Source organism: Fopius arisanus, unplaced genomic scaffold (assembly GCF_000806365.1).
Source record: "Fopius arisanus strain USDA-PBARC FA_bdor unplaced genomic scaffold, ASM80636v1 scaffold00062, whole genome shotgun sequence".
Classification (NCBI taxonomy): Eukaryota; Metazoa; Arthropoda; class Insecta; order Hymenoptera; family Braconidae; genus Fopius; species Fopius arisanus.
Window position 1 is genome coordinate 640,577 of NW_011887801.1, and position 21,981 is coordinate 662,557.

The 21,981-nt window shown below is 42.4% G+C and overlaps 3 protein-coding genes and 1 non-coding gene across 4 annotated transcripts; 1 reads left to right on the forward strand and 3 right to left on the reverse strand.

Moving 5' to 3' along the window:
* Positions 1 to 116: 116 nt before the first annotated feature.
* On the reverse strand, positions 117 to 273 carry TRNAT-AGU (transfer RNA threonine (anticodon AGU)). The gene is made up of 2 exons: positions 236 to 273; positions 117 to 152 (listed from the first exon to the last, which is right to left on the reverse strand). It is a non-coding gene; the product is annotated as a tRNA-Thr (tRNA).
* Positions 274 to 449: 176 nt separating this feature from the next.
* On the reverse strand, positions 450 to 5,545 carry LOC105268894 (forkhead box protein J1-B). The gene is made up of 4 exons (XM_011308784.1): positions 5,346 to 5,545; positions 2,879 to 3,195; positions 2,348 to 2,526; positions 450 to 2,240 (listed from the first exon to the last, which is right to left on the reverse strand). The coding sequence occupies exons 2-4, from the start codon at positions 3,096 to 3,098 to the stop codon at positions 1,857 to 1,859; spliced, it is 783 nt and encodes a 260-aa protein (XP_011307086.1). The 5' UTR covers positions 3,099 to 3,195; positions 5,346 to 5,545; the 3' UTR covers positions 450 to 1,856.
* A 1,517-nt stretch (positions 5,546 to 7,062) lies between these two features.
* LOC105268902 (dual specificity mitogen-activated protein kinase kinase 4) lies at positions 7,063 to 9,561 on the reverse strand. The gene is made up of 6 exons (XM_011308799.1): positions 9,257 to 9,561; positions 9,000 to 9,071; positions 8,809 to 8,929; positions 7,842 to 8,526; positions 7,545 to 7,771; positions 7,063 to 7,453 (listed from the first exon to the last, which is right to left on the reverse strand). Exons 1-6 carry the CDS (start codon positions 9,297 to 9,299, stop codon positions 7,288 to 7,290), a joined length of 1,314 nt encoding a protein of 437 aa, XP_011307101.1. The 5' UTR covers positions 9,300 to 9,561; the 3' UTR covers positions 7,063 to 7,287.
* A 134-nt stretch (positions 9,562 to 9,695) lies between these two features.
* On the forward strand, positions 9,696 to 21,940 carry LOC105268903 (protein SZT2-like). Its single transcript, XM_011308801.1, has 4 exons — positions 9,696 to 9,942; positions 10,023 to 12,719; positions 14,477 to 21,355; positions 21,457 to 21,940. Exons 1-4 carry the CDS (start codon positions 9,919 to 9,921, stop codon positions 21,589 to 21,591), a joined length of 9,735 nt encoding a protein of 3,244 aa, XP_011307103.1. The 5' UTR covers positions 9,696 to 9,918; the 3' UTR covers positions 21,592 to 21,940.
* The last annotated feature ends 41 nt before the right edge of the window (positions 21,941 to 21,981 follow it).

The window sequence follows — 21,981 nt, forward strand, 5'->3', positions numbered from 1 at the left end:
TGATACTTTTTTGAAAATTTCGAATTTTCAAATTAAAAAAAAATGTGTATTGACGTTCCAATGGGTTTTCATCTTTTTCATGTAATTTTGAATGTCGTAATTGAAAAAAAAAAAAATGGCCCATGGGGGGATCGAACCCGCGACCTTCGCGTTATTAGCGCGACGCTCTAATTTTTGTTTTATTTTTTTAATTACCATGTTTTTTTTATTATTACAAAATTATTTACAAGATATATACTAGCACGACGTTCTAACCAGCTGAGCTAATGGGCCATATGTTAAATATGTTTTTAAGTAATTCAGAAATAAATAATTTTTGAACAAATAGAATTTTTCAAGATATAAAAAAATCTTCATTTGGAATATTATTTATTGGTTACAATAAATAGATAAATCAAAACAATTAAGGGGAGAAATCAATAATTATTGAATGGTTAATTGCATGTCATTATTATTACGTGTTTACTAACAATACAAATAATAAATTAATAAATATATGTATAGTACAAGATAAATGGAGATACAATGGAACGCGAGGCACTCGTTTATGTATTATTTATAAATAATTATTACTGACTATTTCCACACTCCAATCGGATACGAAAGGCTCGAGGGAACTCTCTCGTCGGTTTTATATCTTACATTAAATCCCGTGTGTAGTTGGACGGATATTTTGAAGGCATTATTTTTTTAATCAAGAGAAAAACACACTCAATTAAAATAATTGTATCACACTGATGGTGGAACGTAACTAGATGCGTATTATAGCAATTTATACATTGGAAATAACTGCGAATTATCCAGAAATATCAATTAAATTCTTATTACTACATAAGATCATTTCAAAACTATTACCAATTATCTAGAAATATTTTTGATTCTATACTCAGTTTGCTCTGTTTTTTAAAACAAATTTTTAAATAATAGATTGTAGATAACGTATTTACAGCAGCAGCTCGGCCGTAATTATATGGAAATTAAATCAGTAACGAAGTGATGAGTAGTTTTATCCGGCAATAACTGGTTATTGATGTTGAAAAGATATTGAAATTGTGGAGAAATTAAAGAATTCAGTAGCGAAGAGATAAAGTCATGGAAAACATCGGAATCGGGAGGAGATGGCGATATTTTTGTAATGACCTTTTTTGTTGCTCTCGATTCAATCTGCAAAAAAGGTTTCTATTGAAAATTCGATATCTCTCGCTGATTCCGAGATATCACGCGATAACTGGATTGTATAACAAGTTGACGTGTTGCTCTTTACCATTTTGCTACTGAATTGTTTAGATCGATTAATTAAAATTATTTCACCTCGACAAAATGACTTTTTCCTGTTTTATCACTTCGCCGCTGATATATACATCTAATTCAACAATAATCTACAATTTTTCTTAAATTGAAAGGCACATTTTTAATTTATTAATTTTCACTGTCAAAATCCTCAACTTATCCATGAACAATAAAAAAGGGAAATCCCTTAGATATCGTCACGTCTATTGGTCTGAAACTACTCATAATTTAATAATTACTCTTTGGATTAATGAGCCTCCACGGTCCTGCACGGAGAAAAATTTATTTAAATAAATTACCCTGACTACTGATTAATTACTGAATCGGCCGAATTCGTCGGTATGAAATAAATTTTTATTTTCATTTTTTAAGATGCAAAAATATAAATTCATTCTAGAATTTAGGGGACAAAACGATTTGTCTTGAATTTTCGTTTTTTGGGTATTTGCTTTGTGGAAAAAAATATAAATTGAATGCAGAATATTTTATAATTTTCTTTTGGTTGATTAAAGTATAATTTTTGTTTTGCTGGTAAAAAATTTTTCTCCGTGTGTCCCTGAGGGGATTTACAGGGAGTCGAGGAGGGAATCGAGAAGATCGAGTTGATTTTCGTCCCAGCCAACGGTGGCTATGAGCAGACCCGTCAGATCGTCCTCAGTTAAACTTACTTGAGTGGATTCGGGGACTTCGGGGAGACTGTCAGGAATAGGTGGTGAGACACTGCTCGGTGGTGTCTCGTAGAGTGTAGGATTTGAGGTGACAGGTGGTGGTTCGCTGTCGTTTTTCCTTGGACGATTGTAACGAGACGTGGCAGGTCGTCTCCTGGTTCTCTTGCCCTCCTCCAATCTCTCCAGGTCGAGCTTCCAAAAACCACCCTTACCAGGCTCATCCTTCGACCGCGGTAATTTCACGAAGCACTTGTTCAAAGACAAGTTGTGTCGAATTGAATTCTAAAACAAACAAATAATTAATTATTTATGATAAAATAGTGAAAAATGAAAATTTCATTACTTAATAAATAAATGGTCAATGAAAAATCCATAAATTTTCGAATTACCTGCCACGCCGGATCAGCGTTTCTATAATACATGAAGTGCTCTCTTATCCACGCGTAGATATTCGAAAGAGTTAATTTGTTGTTGTGAGCCCGCATGGCTAAACAAATTAATGTTGCATAGGAAAACGGAGGTTTAGCGTCCGGATCTGTCTGGTACTTATCTGCATTCTCCGCCAAGTCTGTCCCCCAAAAATTGAATAATCAATAAACAAAGACAATTAATACTCATTATAAACAATTTACTTTCACTACTAAACAATGCAAAAAACATATTCGTCCGTCATAATTACACGTCGCCAGAGCAATATAAATAAACAATTACAAACCGCAAAAAAAAATGCGTCGTAATTCGAAAACGTAAAAAGTGAAAGACACGACATTATTGAATATTTAAGGATGATAAAATCATTAAACAAAAAAAAAAAATAATAATAATAATAATAATAATAAACAATTCCCTTGGATTGACAGAACGTTGACGAAATAAATATAAACGATTTTTGACGAGAAGGGGTTGTAGATGGTACTTACCAATTTCAGCTTTTAGAAGGGGTGACATTTTCTTTGGCGGTCGTCGCGCTACCGGTGGTGGTGGTGATGGTGAACATGGTGGCGTAGGTAGACTCGAAGCACTGGTGATGTCAAGTGATTGCAGCCACGACAAACTAGTCAATTCAGCCTCAACCCCAAAATCGGTCTCCATGTTCTCCAGGTATGCCACATGCTCCGTAACAGCCCTCTCGCTCTTCATATTTCACACCTTCATAACCCAGAATTTGAACTCCACCGACGCCTCCACCCACGAGGTAAAATAAACGATCGAAGTCCTGAGAATGGACTGACGTGGACTTGAAAGCAATGAAAATAAATACTTAAATTTTCAATGGCGAGGTACGGGACCAGCGGGAAAAGTCTCTTTGGTCGACGAGGGGCGTTTGCAGGGTGACTGTGGAGTTGTCTGTGGATTCCCCTCTCCTGGGGGTGAACGAGGGTGAGGGCGCGTGTGCGGCGTCCCCGACAGGTGCTACCGTTCTTTCGCAGGTGGACTCTCTACACCCGGCACAACAGACACGCTCTCTCAAACCCCCGAGTACACGGAAACATCGCAACTGTCCACTGCTCTATAGATTACCCCTATTTCCACGAATTTTCCCTTTTCCCTCTTTTACTCCCTTTTATCCCTCTTCTCCCTTTTCTCCCTTTTCTCCCTTTTATCCCTTTCACAATTTTCATTTTATTTCAAAAAAATAATCATAAAAATAATAAATAATAATAAATACCTCCGCAAATCAGATTTCCTGACACTCAATCAATTCGTTTGAGAACGGAAAATTAAATATTCAAAATATGAAATACTAAATTGGATTTATAATCAAAAGATTTGTTGATTAATCTAATCGAATACCACGACCCCTAAATTCAATGAATGCGTTATTTTTCCATTCGCCAATAATTACAAATTACGCAAAATTATTGATAACCAAATAACTGATCCGTTCCAAATGATGATGTCGCCAAGTGCAAGGGCAACAAGATCAATAGAAAACGCAACGAGTTTGTTGGAAAGTGTAGAAATTCCAATGACACGACAGCAAGTGCCCATCGAACTTGCCAGGTGCTATAGCCGTGAGGATCGATCCTTAGAGCTCCCGATGAGCCACAACCCCTGGAATTTTCAGTATGCGTCACTGGGTCAAGCCATTACATATTTATCCGTAACACATCGCGCCCAACAAATGTTTCCCAAGAATTAAAACGTGTCACGGAGTGATGACTCTGTCCGTCTTATTATCACTCCTCCAGGGTGGCGGAGGTCCAGGTGAACCGGAAGTTGTGGCGCGTGTCCCACACGGGTATCACAACCCCATCGAATTAAAAAAAAAAAAAAACCATGTGGATGATTATTTTTCAAGACGATGACCATAACGTCGGGGGGGAGGGGGATACCCCCTGGCTACCCCAGCGTCCATTTATCGACGTGGGAGGAAGAGAACCGCCTATGGATGATCAGAAGGGGAAAAACGCCCCGTCCACTCGACAATACGAGACACGAATAGCGTGTGAGACCTCTGAGACCTCAACTATCATTGGTCGAGGGCTTTTTAACGCAGGGAGGATACGTGTGGAGATTCCCTCGTCAAAGGCTTCTCGAAAAATATTCAATTATCACTGCGCCATTTTGTATCTTCGGGTAAATTATAATTGCCATTTTAAAAATAAAAACTTATGGCAATCGATAATATCGTCGGAGTATTTATTATTTCAGTCATCATTCGACCATTTCTTATTTTCATCTAAAAATATCTAGCTCTAAAAAATTTGCGTCTCGGTTGAAGGAAAGAAACTTTAATTGCTGTGAGGTGAAATGAAATTGGTAATTGTATCGATATTTTTCGATATTTTTCTATATTTTTCGATATTTTTCGATATTTTTGGATATTATTTCCATATTATTTCATCGAATTTTAAATTATCGTTGCGTTTAAGTGCTCATGGAGGTTTTCGGGAATTTCTTTTGGTTTCCAGGTCACATCGACCCAAGATGAGGGGCAAGTGACCAATCACTGGGCTCTGCGGATTTTCCGGAGGAATATTCCCCTCCGAATATAATCGCCGATGCAAAATGTAAATAGCATGTCATTACACATTTTTCCTTGACGCACGTGGTGGTCAGGTCGACTTTATATTTACCCCGAGGGAAAAATGGCAATAGGTCACAGCCATGGGGATGATGTGGACTTATTCGAGTGGTCAGACCTACAGAAAGTCACTCGGTTATTATCAATATGATAGGACTGTTTAAGACCGGATATAGACTCGGTGCGTCCAACTATAGTTTCCGACGGTGTTATAAATTATTCAGGAGAATTGATTCAACCCCTGGGGCTGCATCAGCGGCTATTCTCCAGGGGAATTTCCAAAAAAAAAAACAAAAAAATCAAAACCAACCGATAATTTGATAAATCCTGATCTGCAGTGTCTCAACAGGATTACGTACCTGATGTGCAATTTTTTTTTTCAGCAATTCCTTCGTAATTTCAGTTGATAATTCCAGAAATAAAAATGATAAATTTCCAGCACTTCACTTTTTTCGGAAAATGGAATAAAAATGACAACTGTTTTGGGGTTTGAATGGGTAAAATTTAAATTTGCGTAACGCGAATTGAAATACCGACTAGGAAACGTCCGCTGCCAACACCATCCCCTCGGACACTGAGCGATTCGACCCCTTGGGTCGTTGCATGCCCCAGCCGGCCATATTTCCCCGCACCTGGGAACAGGTACGAGGCCTATCAGTCCAACATCACGACGACAGGTTACCAGCCGATCATTAAACACCACCAGCTGAGACTGAACCGAAAATTTATCCAACTGCACCGATATGAATGAAACTCGTCATTCTTTATTCCTCATTCATTTTTATTTACCATTTTAATTGTCTGCGACCACCTGGACCCGCAGATTGTCGTCACGGTGCTTGAGCCCCGACCCTCCTTCATTTTTATTTCCATTACGCAGGGAAAAGGCCAACTGCGAGGCAGATAATTTCAGCACTCGAGTAAATTTAGATAAATTGCATTTGAATTTTTAATCATTCATTGATCTCCACTGATTTTTTTACAGGTATTATTATTATTATTTAATCAGTTGTGAAAACGTTCCATACCAACATCGGATATAATTAATGATTAATTATAATTAGGAATAATAATAAGTCAGTCCATAATCAATATTCAGGTATTTATTATCACTTACATTACAGTATATTTTCTCAATTCTCATTTATTCAACATCGGTAATAAGCATATCTCTGCAAATAATGCGCCATGATTTTTCTTCAAAAGATAATTCCAAGTACTTTGTACTAATTATTCGCGAGAACATAATGTAAATAAAATTCGTATAATTATCTATGCTTCTGGGATCCATTACACTATCAACTCTTTATAAAACGTGAAATGATTCATCTCGTGATCGATATTTGTGACAAAATCATCACGTTTACATCGAGGGTATACGCAACACCTCAAGGTTTAATATCATGAGTTATCGGTGATTGTGATTTATCAATTGCACACCCTCACCTCATGCACTAAATCATTCTCTTTAGAGGTATTTATATTTAATTTAATTATCATTTAAAATGTGATTAAAAGCCATTTTCTGGATCCTATGTATCATCTGTAGGAAAAATTTTACAATAATTGTTTCAATCACAGCAACAATGTCCCACGAGCGTTAGGAAATGCAGAAGATATTTTTTTAAAATATGGATTTCAATGGAACATGATCACCTGTTTAAAACTAATTAAAATCTACAGATAAATGATGGAAAATTAATCTTGGCAACAGCGTATTTACAATATCCACTAACTTATTATCACTCATTAACTCATACTCCGAATTAATCGAGATCATGGGACAATTGCCATGAAAAAAACTTGGTGTCCACTGTTTCTCTACGCGGGCAAATCCAAATCACCCTCTACTCGCTATAAAATACGAGTATTCTCATAGTTAATAAATCCTTACCTTCAGCATCAATTTATTTTCATTTTTACACGTCTGAAAATCTTTTATATAGAAAATTCCATCGACTTCCCCAGAATATTCTATTAAAATTCTATGAAAATTCAAAGAATTCCCTTGAAAAATCCGCGATAAAAATAATTCCAGAACTTTTACAGAATTGTAAAAATTTAATAGGATTCCTCAGGAAAATTCAGATTTTTCGATAAAAATTTTTTCATACGTGAATTCTTTACTTTTCTTCAATAATTTCAGTTTTAATTGAGGACACGACACGACGACGGTACAGTCTCTAAAGCGGGACAACGAATGGACTTTAAGCACGCTAGATGGTTACAGCCCATGGATTTTGCAATGTATCTAACGCTTACGAATTTCAATAATTAATAACTCCTCACTCTACTGTGGATTTAAGGCTGATTGGTTGTGAAAGGCGTAACACCATTGTTAGCCATATTGTCTAAGATTCCACCGATGTACTCTGCAACGTCAATCTGACTCTCCTCCGATCGACGAATGAATGGGTGTTCCAGCAATTTGTTGTACTTGGGACGCTGATTTTCTTCTTTTATTAAACTGCACAAAAATATGCTCTCCAATTTAATGAATGACCTCATAAAAAAAGAAAATTGAAAAGAATTTCTGAGGAATGTCAAAATGCTCTCACCATGTATTAACAAAATTGACAAACTCAGGAGTAAAATGATTGCCATTGCCATTGGGTGACAGTCTCGGTGGATCGCCCTGAACGACCTGATAAAGTTGTTCAAAAACAGAATTCCACTTTGGATATGGAAAATAACCAGTTGCAACTTCCATTAGAGTAATTCCGAGTGACCAGACGTCGCTCCTGACATCGTAGCCACGTGCTCGTTGGGGATCTATACGTTCAGGCTGAAAAAAACAAATATCACAATGAAATTGATAATTTTTTTCATCTGCATCGAGTATCCTCGTGACTTACAGCCATGTAGGGTCGACAGCCAGCGTCTCGTGTCCTGGCAATAGAGTCGACGAGCTGTCCAGATATACCAAAATCACAGAGCTTAATATTGCCACGTCGATCCAGCAATATATTGCTCGGTTTGACGTCACGATGAATTATCCTCAATTTCTCCTTCAAGTAGTTGAGTGCCTTGACAGTTGCCACTGTTATTTTACCGAGTATGCACTCTGGTATCCTCTTGTTCAATCTCTCATAAATAAATTTGTAAAATTTGTCTAGCGATGTGTCCATCAGTTCCATACATATCCAACAGTCACCCTCTTTGAATAAAGCTCCATAAAATTGCACAATGCACGGACACTCGTTTGACTTCATCACTACCTCAAGGTCCATCAGTAATTGATTCTGTTCCCTCTCGTCTACAGTGGAACGAATTCTCTTCACAGCCATAACAGTATTGCTTATCCTATGTATCATTTTATTTACAGTGCCAAAACCCCCTCTTCCTATTTCTCCAACATCCTGAAGATCTTCTGATGTAAAATCGTAAACTGTATCAGGGGACAGTTGTAATTTGCCTGTACTCTGCATTGACTGACACATTCTCAACTTATCCCTTGCCTTATCAGGAAAATGAGTTGGCTGCGGAGCTGTTCTCGGTCTAGCCGGCAGTTTCGGTAAAGGCAGGGGTAAAATGGGACGTCTAAAACAAACTCCCATTAATACCTCAACATAAATAAAAAATAATCATAAAATTAGCAACGAAGAGGTAAACGATAACAATTCGTTTTGGTTAACTGCCAGGATTTCGATGAATATATCCGTATCCAATGGAGATACCAAATTTTTCGTGGAGATTATTTTTGTGCCTCAATTTCCACTCTACAAAAATGGTCCTCATGAAAATGGCGCTATCTCTCTTGGATCCGGATTTATTTACCTCATCGACTCTGAGTTAATGAAAAAAGCTTTATCATGAACTCACGCTGCTGGCGGAGTAGATGAACTTCCAGTGGAGTTGGAATTACTCGAGTTTGTGGAATTGCCAAAGGACACACTAGCCCCCTGCGAGGGGAAGGACAATTTGAGCTGTCTCTTCTTGTCAGCTGTAAAACCAAAAATCCCCCTGATTCCCCAAAAACAAATACAATTAACTGAATTCAGATGAATTCTCACCAAACTGCTCCTTCTGAATGTCATTGTTGGATCGAAAGTCCAGATGCTGAAAGTTGAACATTCGGCCAGCCCCTGAACAAATGGAAAATCCAAAAAAATAATAATAATAAGTCCATGAATAATAAATCATCATCACTGAAAAATTGTTCAGTGTATGAGACATCCGTTTTGAAGCAGAGGATGAGAAGGTTAGGACCCTCTAACCTTCACAATTCCCTCATTCATCCCCCAGACCCCAAATAAACACAGAAAATTACCTTGATTCATCTGATTCGACGAATTCCCGGAGTTCTCAGCCATGATATCTCGCAGATTCTCACACCCGCGATAAGAACACGTTGAAAAGTCTCTTAGGAGACTTTATCACTGGAATTCCTAGGTCTGACGTACGTTATTCCCGAACACATCGTTCGATCAACCCCAAAATTCCAGCGATCCCTTCCCCGATTATTCCCAGACCAATGATCAACTCCAATCGCCGTATAATCACCGGGCAATTAAAAAAAATCAGAAATATTTCAATAAACTGCCTTTTACCCGAAAATTCAGGGGGGGAAAACGCCGCAGTTGACAGTTGGTTGAACTAAATCAAGACTCCGCACAATGCACTACACTTCCTGCTCACACACATTTTTGCACACTCCATATGATGAGCTGCATAATAAATAAAATAATAGGTTATGTGTTATTATCACTAGCTGATCTGACACAACAAAAATAAATCATTAGTAGTGACCTTTGTTCAAGTACCCAATCAAATGGCATTTTTCTATTTATCATTGTGCATTGATTGTGCTCGGTGTTTTCAGACTATAATTACCACCTCATTCATAACGTAATGATACATAGACGTAGGGAAATGTAAATAAATCTTTGTTTTTGTTACTTAAAAGTTGAATTAAGTGTAGATAGTTTATCGATGATGGACAGCCCCGAGGGAGAGGTATTTGCGGTATTTATGGAATTTCGAATATTAATTATTGCCAAATGGTGTGATTGTTTGTTATTTATTGATGATTGTAGGCCCAGGAGAGGCCCGTCCTGGAGGCAGGTACAGTCTACCTCCTGATGAAAAAGGGTTTCCCGATATCTCGAAATGTCAGAGCCCAGTGGATCCTCGAGCACCTAGACACTGTGATATCCATCCAAAAGGAGAATACCGAGGACTCCCCGGAGCTGGAGATTGTTTCGATAATCCCGAAAGATCACTCGTCCCCGTGGACGGATGACACGAGTCAGAATTATCAGTACAGGATTACCTCAAGTTCCTGTGTGATATTTCTCGCGCACAAGTACCGTATGGTGTTCTGTCTGGATCTAAGCCCATCTCTGGGAACAATCGATATTCAACGAGGTGAGGTCGTCATCGACGAGGTCTGCATGGCGACGAAACAGTGCCTGGAGAACGTGTCCAAGCCCTTCACGATCCCTGGAACGAGGAGAATACTCCGTCCAGAGATTTACGTAACGATAATAGTGCACACACCATTCTTCACGAACCCAGCGCAGCAGGTGCTCGTCCAGAGTTGGTTGATAACTTCTGAGAACATAATTTACCTCATGCAGTTTATCGAGAGACGCTTAAACTCCCTCGAGGAGAACATAGCGAGGACAGAGGGGGAGAGATTTTCCTCAGGGATTTTTGAAGACGAGGTCTCCACCCTGGGGATGAATTCCACCCAGCCCAGTACATCTGTTGTCTCCCCAGAGGCGAGTTTCATTAATATGCTGAGGTATGGAATGCTTGGGCTGGCCCTTCTACCAGAGTACAGCTGTGCCCACCTGGTGATCGTGTCTGATGGAATCGTGGGGATATCAGACGTCTACGTACTGGACTCGATCGTCCAGCAGCTGAGGGCCTCCACGATAGCCTGCAGTTTCCTCCACCTGGGGAGTGCATATCACCCCCACTGTGCCAACGGTCTCGTTCCTTATCAGGATATTCTCTGTTTCCTGGCAGCAGCAACCTTGGGCTGCTACATGGCCTTCATACCCCAGTTCTCCACCACCGAGGACATGAATATCTATCACAGGAATTTTTTATGCTGGCAGCTGTACAGGACAGTTCCCAGTGAGCAGCCAATAAAATCCAACTACTGGCAGACAGATAATTCATTATTCTATGGCCATCAGCCTCAGCTCCTCAGGAAAAAGCAGATTGAAAATAAAGTCACCTGCACCCTGAGCAGCCTTCTCTGCTGCAGGCTGAGGGATGGTTATCTCATTAAAAGAATGTCTCTGAGAGATGCAAGTGTTGAGATCTGTTTCATCCTTCCCTGGAAGACCCACGTCTTCCTCGAGTACTTCATCTCGAGTAGTTGGCCCCCACGTTCAGTAGCCACCTGTAACACAATCCAGTACACAATAACTGTTGAGGCTCCATACGAGTTCCTCCACGACATCACCTGCCTCTCGAAGAAGCCCCTGAAGTCTCAGTACCGTCAGAACGTGGTGTCGAGATTCTGGGCGACCCTGAGTTCTCTCACAGAGAATGACACGATGCTGGAGCACTTCAGCTGGTTTCCAGAGCCAGGCTGGACGTGGTACAACGTTTCAGACACGATCAGGAGTGGAATGCCAGTATTCTATCTTCCTGCCTATCCCGTGGCCACTGCTGTCCAGTTGAGTGATGCTGTATGCCCACAATTTGGAAAAATCTGGAAACCAGTTGCATCCCTGGACTCGAATCAATGGGCACGCTGGATGCACTCCCAGAGGGTGACTCTCATTTTAACCCACGACAGACCTCTCCCCAAGTACCTGCACCAGGCCAATCAGAGTGGAAGATTCCAGTGCATCCAGTGTCGTCAGGGTGCCGCTGTTCTCTACGCTATGCTAAAAAATTGGGCGACTTTTGTTCTCGTGGAGAATCACACGTACGTCCAATTTATCTACAGGGAAACGGAGAAACCCCCGGTGTCATTTTCAGTCATCAGGATCAATTCGAAGGCTCTCTGTGTTGTGCTGCATGTGGCATTTGCTGGGGGAACTGAAGGGGTTGTTCGTCACAATGTCGTTGTGGACCTCGTGGAGAGGCTCTCCAAGCTCACACTCCCCAACAGACCCATGGAGATGACGGAGACCCCCTGTTGCACGATTATTCATAAATCATTGGAGAGAATTCTAATTCGGTACGAGAGAATGCCCACTGATTTCAACACTGTAGTTTTTCCCGATGGGACACAGCCCGTCGTCAAGAGTGTTCAGACACCTGGGGGAGTTCTCACGACCACTCTCTCCAGGTACCTCTTCCATTTTCGATGGCTCTGGAACGTCAAGAGACCCATTATCCAGACAATCCCTGGAATCGTTGTTCCCAGGTTGAATATCACTGCGATCGCTAGAATTCTCTCGACAATCACCAAGATGAGGCTCAATGAGGGATTTAATTTTGCGTACTCTGCTGCTGGGGTGATTAATATGGTCCTCGAGGTCGAAATGCTGGGGGCCATGGATGAGTATCATCCCTGTGTAATTCAGTACATAATATTTCCTCCACACACTATTAGCAGTCCCAGTGTGGAGAGGGACAGTGAGACTGAGGATGAGAGTGACGAGGGAACTGCTGATGGAGAGGGTGGAAATGAGGACACCGAGGGCTCTGGGGATTATCAGATCGTGACGGAAGTGTGGATTGAGCCACAGTGTGGAAGGGTCAAGGCTGGACATCCCACAGGGATTTACATGGATGGACTCAGCTATGATCAATTTCCAGATGCTGTGAGTCTCATTTATTTGTTCAAATATCTCTGCGAATAATTAATAACTCCTTATCTTCTACAAGTTGTCATTTATTGGGATAGAATAATCCAATCGATCTCGTAATTATGGCACCTCAGGAATTTTCAATTAAATGGCAGTAAATTGACACTAATGGAGAAAAATAAAGATTGAACAATAATTCCAACAGTCATTCTAGTCCGAAGTGATAAGAGTTTCTCGTTTTCCTAAAATTCACCTCCCCGATAAGATAACTAGGATCAATACTTGCACAGACATCAATAGATCAAACAGAAACTATGTCTTAATTTCAATCTCGTCGTTTGTGGTACCTCTCTATTCTATCTTCTTAAAATATAATCACAACGTAGGGGAATGTGAATTTATCTCGTTCACATTTTGTGAAACCCGAGAGAATCACCAGTGCTATCTCCGCGGTCTTGATAAATTGTTCGTAATCAGTCGAAAAGAGAATTGTTTCTCGGACACGACAATTTTCAAGTGGTTTATTTTGTCGTGAACATATCTCAGCAAACATTGGACAGAGATATCACCACCAGAGATTATTTTTTCGATACCTAAAAATTCCCAGAAAGTGTTTTCAATTTAATTATTCCCCTAATTTCTAATATTCCTCTGAGTAAAAATTATTTTATTCTCCACACGAATTTTATTTTCTTCAAAATAATACTCGCTTGAAAATAATCTCCCGGTGAAATCTTATCTCTCGCTGATATGAAACCTCTCAAATCATCTCAGTCCGTTGGTAGGAAAAGAAAAACGTCTCACTGTCGTATCTCACTCCTTCGACGGAACGAAAAAATATAATTCTTGTTTAATCAAACCTCCGAAATATTACCTTCCCTCCCTTATCACCCGAAGAGATAAGACTAGGATCTTAAAGACTCCTAGAAATTCATACAAGATGAATTACACGAAGTGGACCGGGAGTGGACCTTTGCACCAATCGTTTCAATAATTAAAAATAAAAAGATTCAATCAATTAAATCGAGAAAAAAAAATTGAAGTTGTGACACGATGAGTCGTCTATCTCGGTGGTATCGTTATCGTTATCAGGGTGGGGCTCGATATCGATGAGGGGCCTAGGCCTGGGTTTTCCTATCAGTCTCCGTAGGTATATATGGGCCCCAAGCAACGTTACCTGGGCCTACGAGTCATTTTAGTTTTTATTTCGTGTCGAACTCATCTCAGTCACTCGTGATCCTCCCCTGAAGACACCAGCTATTTTTAATCCCCGGTGATAGTGAAAGTGTCTCATCCTGTTTCGATCTGCTGATTTATCCACGTCCTGGAGACACTCAGTTGGAAGTGAGGATCTAGGCAGTGGGTTTCGCAACCTCGAATTAATTGCCAGATCTATTTCTTCCAGCTTAGGGTCTCCTGGTGTCTATCGTCGAGGTTTTATCCCCTGGCAATCTCTGCGATCTGTCTTTTTCTCTCTCTCTCTCTCTCACCTGGTGTTTAGTTTTTTTTATTATTCCTGGATCGAGCGAGGTGTAACGGTTCAAGTGGAGAAGTGGTCTCTGCGCTTGGTATTGAAAGTGAGATTCAACTCCTCCAACTTATTCCGGTCACCTGGATCTCTTCATTTTTTCTCCATCCAGTATCAAATTCTGACGAGTGAATATTGTGAATGAAATTGTAGATTAAATTTGTCATTGATTATATCGTAATAAATGGCAATGCGCAGTAGGATGAATTGTTTGAAGATTTTTTTTTTCTCTATTTTCTTTCAGATATGCAAAATCGACGAGGAGTGCATCAATGCTCTTTTAACTCTGGAGCATCTGAGTCTGTTGAGTCAGGTGGAGGCTCGGGAGGCAAGTGTCGACGTGACTAATGGATATCAGTACCAAAATAATCAGTATCAGGGCAATCGGGGCCCATCGCGACGTACCTCTGTCAATAATTTTGCACAATCGAAATCGTTTCTCAATACTCCCAGGGATGAGGGTATAGATCATAAATTATTCAATTTCGATGCTCTACGTATTCTTCCAAAGTGCCAACAAGCGGAACTCCTCTTCTCCATGTTCGCTGATGGTCCAGCATTTCCAGAAGAGGGTTCAGAAAACACTAACGGTATTCTCCTGGAGAATCTCATGGATCACATGAAGCATCTTCACAACAAGGAGATCCTCCTGACCCCGTCGGAATCCCAAGAATTCACAGAAATGCTTTTCACTCGTCCTCGAGAGGCTTCACCGGCCCTTCCTTTCCCCCAAGATTTCACGGATAAACAGAAGAATTCAATCAGATGGAGATGCTTCATCAAGGGTATAAGCACGACCCACATAATTCTCACAGTTCTCCCCTCGACTGAAAGAGACGTTCGAACGCTTTTTAATCCACAAAAGCATCGAAAGTACTCGCGAGAGAAATCGGTGGAGAAACTCGACAAGATATCCCCCTTTGAGGAGAAATCCATACCCTCGTGGTTCGGTACACCCAAGAAATTCGATCTTTCTCCACCTCCAAAGCACCTGGACTTTGAGACAAATTTTTCAAGTAGAACAACAACGGCAGAGAGCACACCAAAAGCAGACAGAAGACGAAGAGTGTCTTCGGGAGGTCCTAAACCGGGACTGATCCTCCCTGTGTACGTGTACGACTGCTCCCTGGCTCTTCTCATCGAGGTTCTCATCAATAAATTGAAGTACCCCAGGTCAAGAGACATTTACCAAAATCACACGTTTTCCGTTGGTCAGAACCTCCACGAGGAGTTCATCAACTTGAAGTCTTCGAATGATTGCAAGTCAGCATCTCCAGAGCCTAAGAGCGAAGACTCTGACAATGGCCTCAACGACCAGAGAAGCCTTCTGGAGCACTGCAAACTTCTGAACCTGGCTCACTGCCACTGCTTCGTCGTTGCTGTCTACAAATCACTCTCCCTCCAGCTTCAACTCTCTTACGAGGACATGGAGGCTGCTGTGGAGCAGTGCGAGGAATCCCTCATCGAGATAAATATTACAGAGTATTTGAAGACAGTCTGCAAACATCTGAATCCATCGATCCACCTCCGGAGATCGGAGCACGAGGACTACAGCTCGTGCATTGAGTATCAACCCCTGCACAATCTCATTCGAGATAAATTCAGGAGGATAATTCAGGTGGCTTTTAAACCGGTGCCCGCCCATCCAGAGTTCTACTACTGCTCTCCTCTTCATAATCCTGACAGGCTGGACTTTCATAGATCTGACAGTGATGATGATCTGGAGGAGGGCTTTACATTTCCATCAGAACTGGAGTGCAAGCTCGAGGGACAGATGAAGACAGTGTCCTCGAATGGCACCTGGCCCAACTCCAACCTGAGGGACGAGGTCAAGCTATCCAGTTACGATTCAACAGAGTCCCTCATCAGTGATCTACGTGAGGACGAGAGAAATTCCAAAGAGCAGCCCCTCTTTCTCCAGCTCAACTGTTCAGTTCACTCGAGATCGAATTTCTCGAGTATTCCTGTTAAACTCCTCCCCACGTGTTTTGCTGAACTCAAGCAACACCTGGAAGATTACAACGTGTCTGATTTTAATAATGTGAAGATAACTCTGGACATCATCTGCCTGAATTTACCCAAGGAGGTGCTGGAGGTGAGTCTGGAGAGGGTGGCCTTGAGGACAACGTCATATTGTAGTGCTTCACCAGTGGGAAGTTTAAAAACAGAGAGTGAGAGTAGCCCTGGGAACGATACAGCACTGTCAGAGGATATTCTCCTGAGGGAGAGGATAGCTCATCTACCTCATCACCAGCATGACGCCATTTCCAAGCTGCGATTGGAGATCGAGTGGCTTCTGAGGGATGAAATTGCAACAGCACTCCTTGACAGTAGCCCCCCAACAGAGGAGACGCTGGAGTTCGTCGCTAAACACGTGTCAGAGTCAAGTGGAAGAACCAGCTGTCACATTGACAAGGTGCCTCTGCAGTTCGTCTTCTCTTCGAGCAATAGTGCGCCGAAATTCAATGAGGAACTCATCAAGATGGAGGTGGACCGGTACACGATAAAGCAACTCGAGCGATTTTTATACTTCATCAAAGACGAGAAGACGACGAACGATACTGAGACCAGCATTCAGGATAAAATCGAGATAGAAGAGGAGAGATCGACAGTGGAGTTGGATGACTCTGACAGTCCCCAGGATGTGAATAGCAGAACGTCGAGACAAGATTCTGGAGATCCCCCAGGGTGTCACTCGGAGATCTCCAGCATCGGTGAGGGCCGCCCAGGAACTGATGATGGGTACGAGGGTGACTCCAGCAACTCCGAGGACGACTGCTGCTGGTTAGTCGATCTCGACAAACGCAGGGACACTCTCCCCAACTTCTGGCTGATCCTCGAAGTGCACAAGCACCACGTCAATGTTTACTTTCACTGCAGATTTCTGGAGTTTGCCTCCCCCGAGGTGGACAGATACAGACAGGTGCAGAAGATGGTGGTGGCACAGATAACTGCCATTTGCAGAAGGGTAAATCAATATTTATTGCTGGAGAGCCTACACGATACGAGGAATTGTGATTCTCTGCTGGAGCCAGAGTCCCACGAGGATCACAACTGGAGGGCAGACTCCACAAGTGAATCTGGGATGCCCCTGAAACACGAATCAGTCGTGAATATGGTCCCAGGGATGTTCAGGTGCTCAGTCGTCTGGGAAGTCACCTTCCACCTGCATCCTCGATTAAAAACAGGACCTGGAAGGTCAGGGCTGTCCAGAGGAATCAAAGCTCTGCACGTTGTTCTCAATAGGTTCTCAGTCAACAACCGAAACAACATGTTCGTCTACAGGGAGAATAACTCCAATGTTTTCTACCTTCGACTGCATGAGCAGACTGGTGATGGCAAGCCCCTGCAGAATAAATTATCAGAGTCCGATGAGAAGTTGATGGTCTCCAGGAGTAGTAGCATCGCTTCACTGTCCCAGTCGAGAAATTCGGGGGTACAACTGGACCAATCGAGAACCGACGACACCAGACCCAGAGTCAGATCCTTCGGGGAGAAGGACTCGGATTATTTGAGCAAATGCGATGATTCCATTGTGCTAATGGTACATGGTATATCAGAGCCTGGGGCTGAAGTCAAGCAGGAGCTAGTCCAGGTTCTCCATAATAGACTGGACGACGCTATCTTGGAGGTGCTATCTGTGATGCTAGCTAGGAATCCAATGTGCAAATTGACACCAGCAGACGTTCACTTTATCCAAAAGCCCTACAGATCCCCAGAGTCATACGTTCAATTCTCCATTCAGCCTTATTACGTCTCTCACATGGACGCACTCGCTTACTATTTGAGGCAGAATATCCTGCAGTTCCTGTACATACCCAAGTACACAGACCCAAGAGGTCACTATCATTTCCAGGACTACTCACAGCCCGAGGGATCTAACAAGCGAGTCCCCGAGACCGATATTTTCCTGAATAATCAGAGTCAATCGAGTGGAAACAAAGGGATCGCCTGCATCGCCATGGCCATCTCCAAGGATCTCAACGAGACTGACTGCCTTTTAAAATTCCCTGGATATTTATCCCCTGAGGAGTTCAAGGACGTCGTCTCCACGAACGCGTATGAGGGCACTAGCTCCTGTACGTCAGCAAGTTCACCCATCGAGTTCAGAATTTGGAAACAGGGGAGGGTGTACCTGGAGACACTCGTGGAGAAGTTAAGGGCTGCGATAAAGTACGCAACGTGGGATCTAGTTACTGAATACCTTCTACTTCCTGTGTCACTGACTGTTGTTCCAGTGGAGGAGAAGAAAGAACTGGTGGAGGGCTTGAAGGAGGACTCACCGAGGAAAGAATCTCAGAGTCATCGACGACTGGGGGTGGACGACCTGGGGGAGGATGGAGAATTGCACGAAATTTATCATAGGACGTTTCCCTGTTGGTTCCAGTTTGCTCTGGACATGGGAGTCCCTTCTGTGAAGAAACACGTGGTTAATATTCAGCACAGACATCCTATCCCGACGATCGTTAGGGAGCTCCAAAATTTAATCCGAATCAATGCCCCTGAGACTTCCACTCGAAGCTTCGTCCTGAGACAGTCACAACCATTTGTTATTAACGACTCCATCGATAAATCCACTAGGTTGCCATTTAGAATCGATAAAAACACAGAAGCCCTGGAGGCGAGAAACGAAGACGAAATTGTTTACGTGCCATACGAATTCCCTCAGGACGACCAGAGATCCTTTACGAAGGCAGTGGTGGTAGCGAGGAATTTCAACCAGTGGAGAGCCTCATTCAGCGATGTTCCTGACTCCGAGTCCCTCATTCCGAAGGATCAGAAACTTCTCCAGAAATTTAATCCCCTCATTCAGGAGTCGACCTTCATTCCTCGCCAGCGATTACTACTGGCCCAGGTGGAGAGCCACCAGGTGGTGATTTACATGTACAACTGGTCAAAAGAGAGATCGGAGAAGTTGATTAAGCAGACGACGAGCCTGGCCACTTGGTTGTCATCGAGATCAATTTTATTCTCAAGCATTACCCTCCAGAAATTGGGGATTTTTCATCATCAGTCAGGTGACAATTACCACCGCGATGATCACAGTCCCCAGTACCAGATATCGGACCTGGAGACTCTCTCAAGGTTTCCCCTGACAGCAGAGGGTAAGGAGTGGCCGAGGAGGAGTGGACAGCTGATGAAGTCCGTTCCCCAGTACTCGTGGGACAGATTATTGGGTCAAGTGATGAGAGATGCCAGACCGAGTATGCAGTACCCTCCCAACACAACAGATCCTGTTGTGAAGGGTATTTGCGATCTGCAGGACCTCCACCAACGTGAGAGAAAAACGAAGGAGGACCTCACGAAGTTGTACTCCATGTGGCAGAGCAGGAGTGCAGCACCCAGCATCCCAATGCCAGCGCTCACACTCAAAACCTTCAAACAACACTCGAGACTCATTCATTATTGTCACACCCCAATCCTCTTTCTGCCTCAATGGAGGCTCCAGTCAGCAGCCACCAGGGACCACTCCCTCACCCCACCATCCTCCATCTCTCCGATCAGCTCCCAAGTCTCCCAACTTTACAAGAAGCTCGATAAAAATTCCGAGAAAACAGTGAACGCTTGGCATCAGGAACTCTGCGCCTCGATGCTCTCTGAGTACAAACAGTACCTTCAACTCCTGGGATTCCACCCAGTCCAGATCGACGGTGACACGAGCAACTCTGATGATCCACACCAGGTGTGTTACCTCAAGAAATCAATGCTGGGGGGAATCCTCGTCTTCGAGATTCATCTCTCCGAGCCATTCTTCATCGTTAAGCTCCACGTAATCGAGTGCAATCGCCTCCAGACAAAATCCAGCTCTGGATCTTTGAATCAGTTCATGTCGAGTTTCGTCGATGCCTGTGATAAGATTATAATTAATATGCACCTTCACTCATTTACGTATGACTTTCATCTTCGGTGCATTCACTCGTACATCGCCGGGACTGGCCAGTGGTCCCTGCAGCAGGGATACCACTTGACACAGTTCCTGGACGACTTCATAAAGTACTACAGCAAAGCCCCGAATTTCGCCAGGAACCTGGTGTACAGTGATGTCGTCAATGTCAGCAGTTTAACAACGCCGGCACACACTCTTTACTCTTATTTATTATCCCACGAGAAGACGTACGGGATGCAGGTGTTTGGGATGACGAGTGACTCCCAGGATACTAGGGACAGTGAATACGTCCTGGTGAGGCTCCAGAGTACTCCTCTCGTGAGCTATTGCGACGCCCAGGACACCAAGTACACCGATGACTTTACGGTCGCCCTAATCGTCTCCAAGCAGGACCAATCGCCCCAGATCGAGAAGACAGAGATCAGTCTCAGATTTTATCTAATATTAACGAGTAAGAGAGAGCTCTATCCGAAGAGAGAAGTTGAGAATAACAAATTGGGAAAATTCAGGACTGTATACAGTGTTGTGAAGACAGCGACTGGGGCTCAGGTGGAGAATTTCCTGGAGTCTGGGGCGACAACTCCAGTGCCTTCCTCGGAGAAGAGCCTCAAGGACGATGGCAACACGGATTCTGAGTACAATGAGAGCAATTCTGACTCGGCGAGCTCAGTAAGAGAGAAAAATGATCACCACGAGAATGATAAGAGGGAGATGGGACCAACTCCTCCACCAGTGCCACCATCGCCTCTGATTAGTGTTGGCAACACTCCAGAGTCATCCCCTCATTTTATGCAGATTCGTCAGGAGTCTATTAATTATCTGGGATACTATTCCTCGCATGAACAGCTGATGCAGCAGCTCATCATCTCTCAGGCGAAGGCCGCCAGACAACACATCACGAATATGATAGAGAGGGGAACACTCCACTGCAGAACCCATCTTCTGTGGAATAAATTACTGGAGAACAAATCGACGATGAGTTATGCTGAGTTTATGGAGCTCAAGTCGTTGGCAAAGGCTGAGACACTTTCTGCACTCGATGGAAGACTGAGTCCTCTTGTTAATCAGCCCATTGGGTGGTACCAGACCCTCGCCAAAGTACTGCAGAATAAGTACCAGGAGCACCACAAGCAGTTCAGCACACCTGATGGCAATGTTACTCATCATTTGATACTGCATCCAAGTTATCTACAGGCTTTCATGATGCTGACGATTGATTTGCATACATCCAGGGGGGTACGTTATCTTATCAATAAATTCACATTATTTTATTATTCACATTAATTCTAATTGTCAATTGACTCGAAATTTATTTATTCCCAATTATTGCAATCCAGGAACTTTATGCGGTATATCGAAAATCAGCTGAACTGACGAGTTCACCGTTTAACTTGAGTGAAATCCACAGTCTGATCGAAGGATTCGTCAACGCCTGTTGTTTTCACCTGTGGATGGGTCTCTACAGTCAATAACCCACCAAAAATCACCGAAATAATAACAGGAATCATCTTATCATTCATCCCTCTTTTGTAAAAAGAAATATATCAATCGTGTGTATCTGTAAATACGAAATACATAATATATTTTTCTCGTTACAAGCCCGAAGTACTCACTACCCAAAAAATAACACAATGATATTTTGTTGTATTTCTCGTTATTTTCCCTTTTTTAATAACATCACAATTTTCTTTCCTTGAATGATTAATATTAAAATGATATTACTTAAAAATTATGAGCTACTACCATTTAAAAATTATCTATAATTATTAATACTAAATAGTGTACAACCATCTGTCATGAGGGGACAGGATTTATCGCTTGGAAAAAAAAAAGAGTTTGTAATTTTGTTTAGGCTGTTGTCA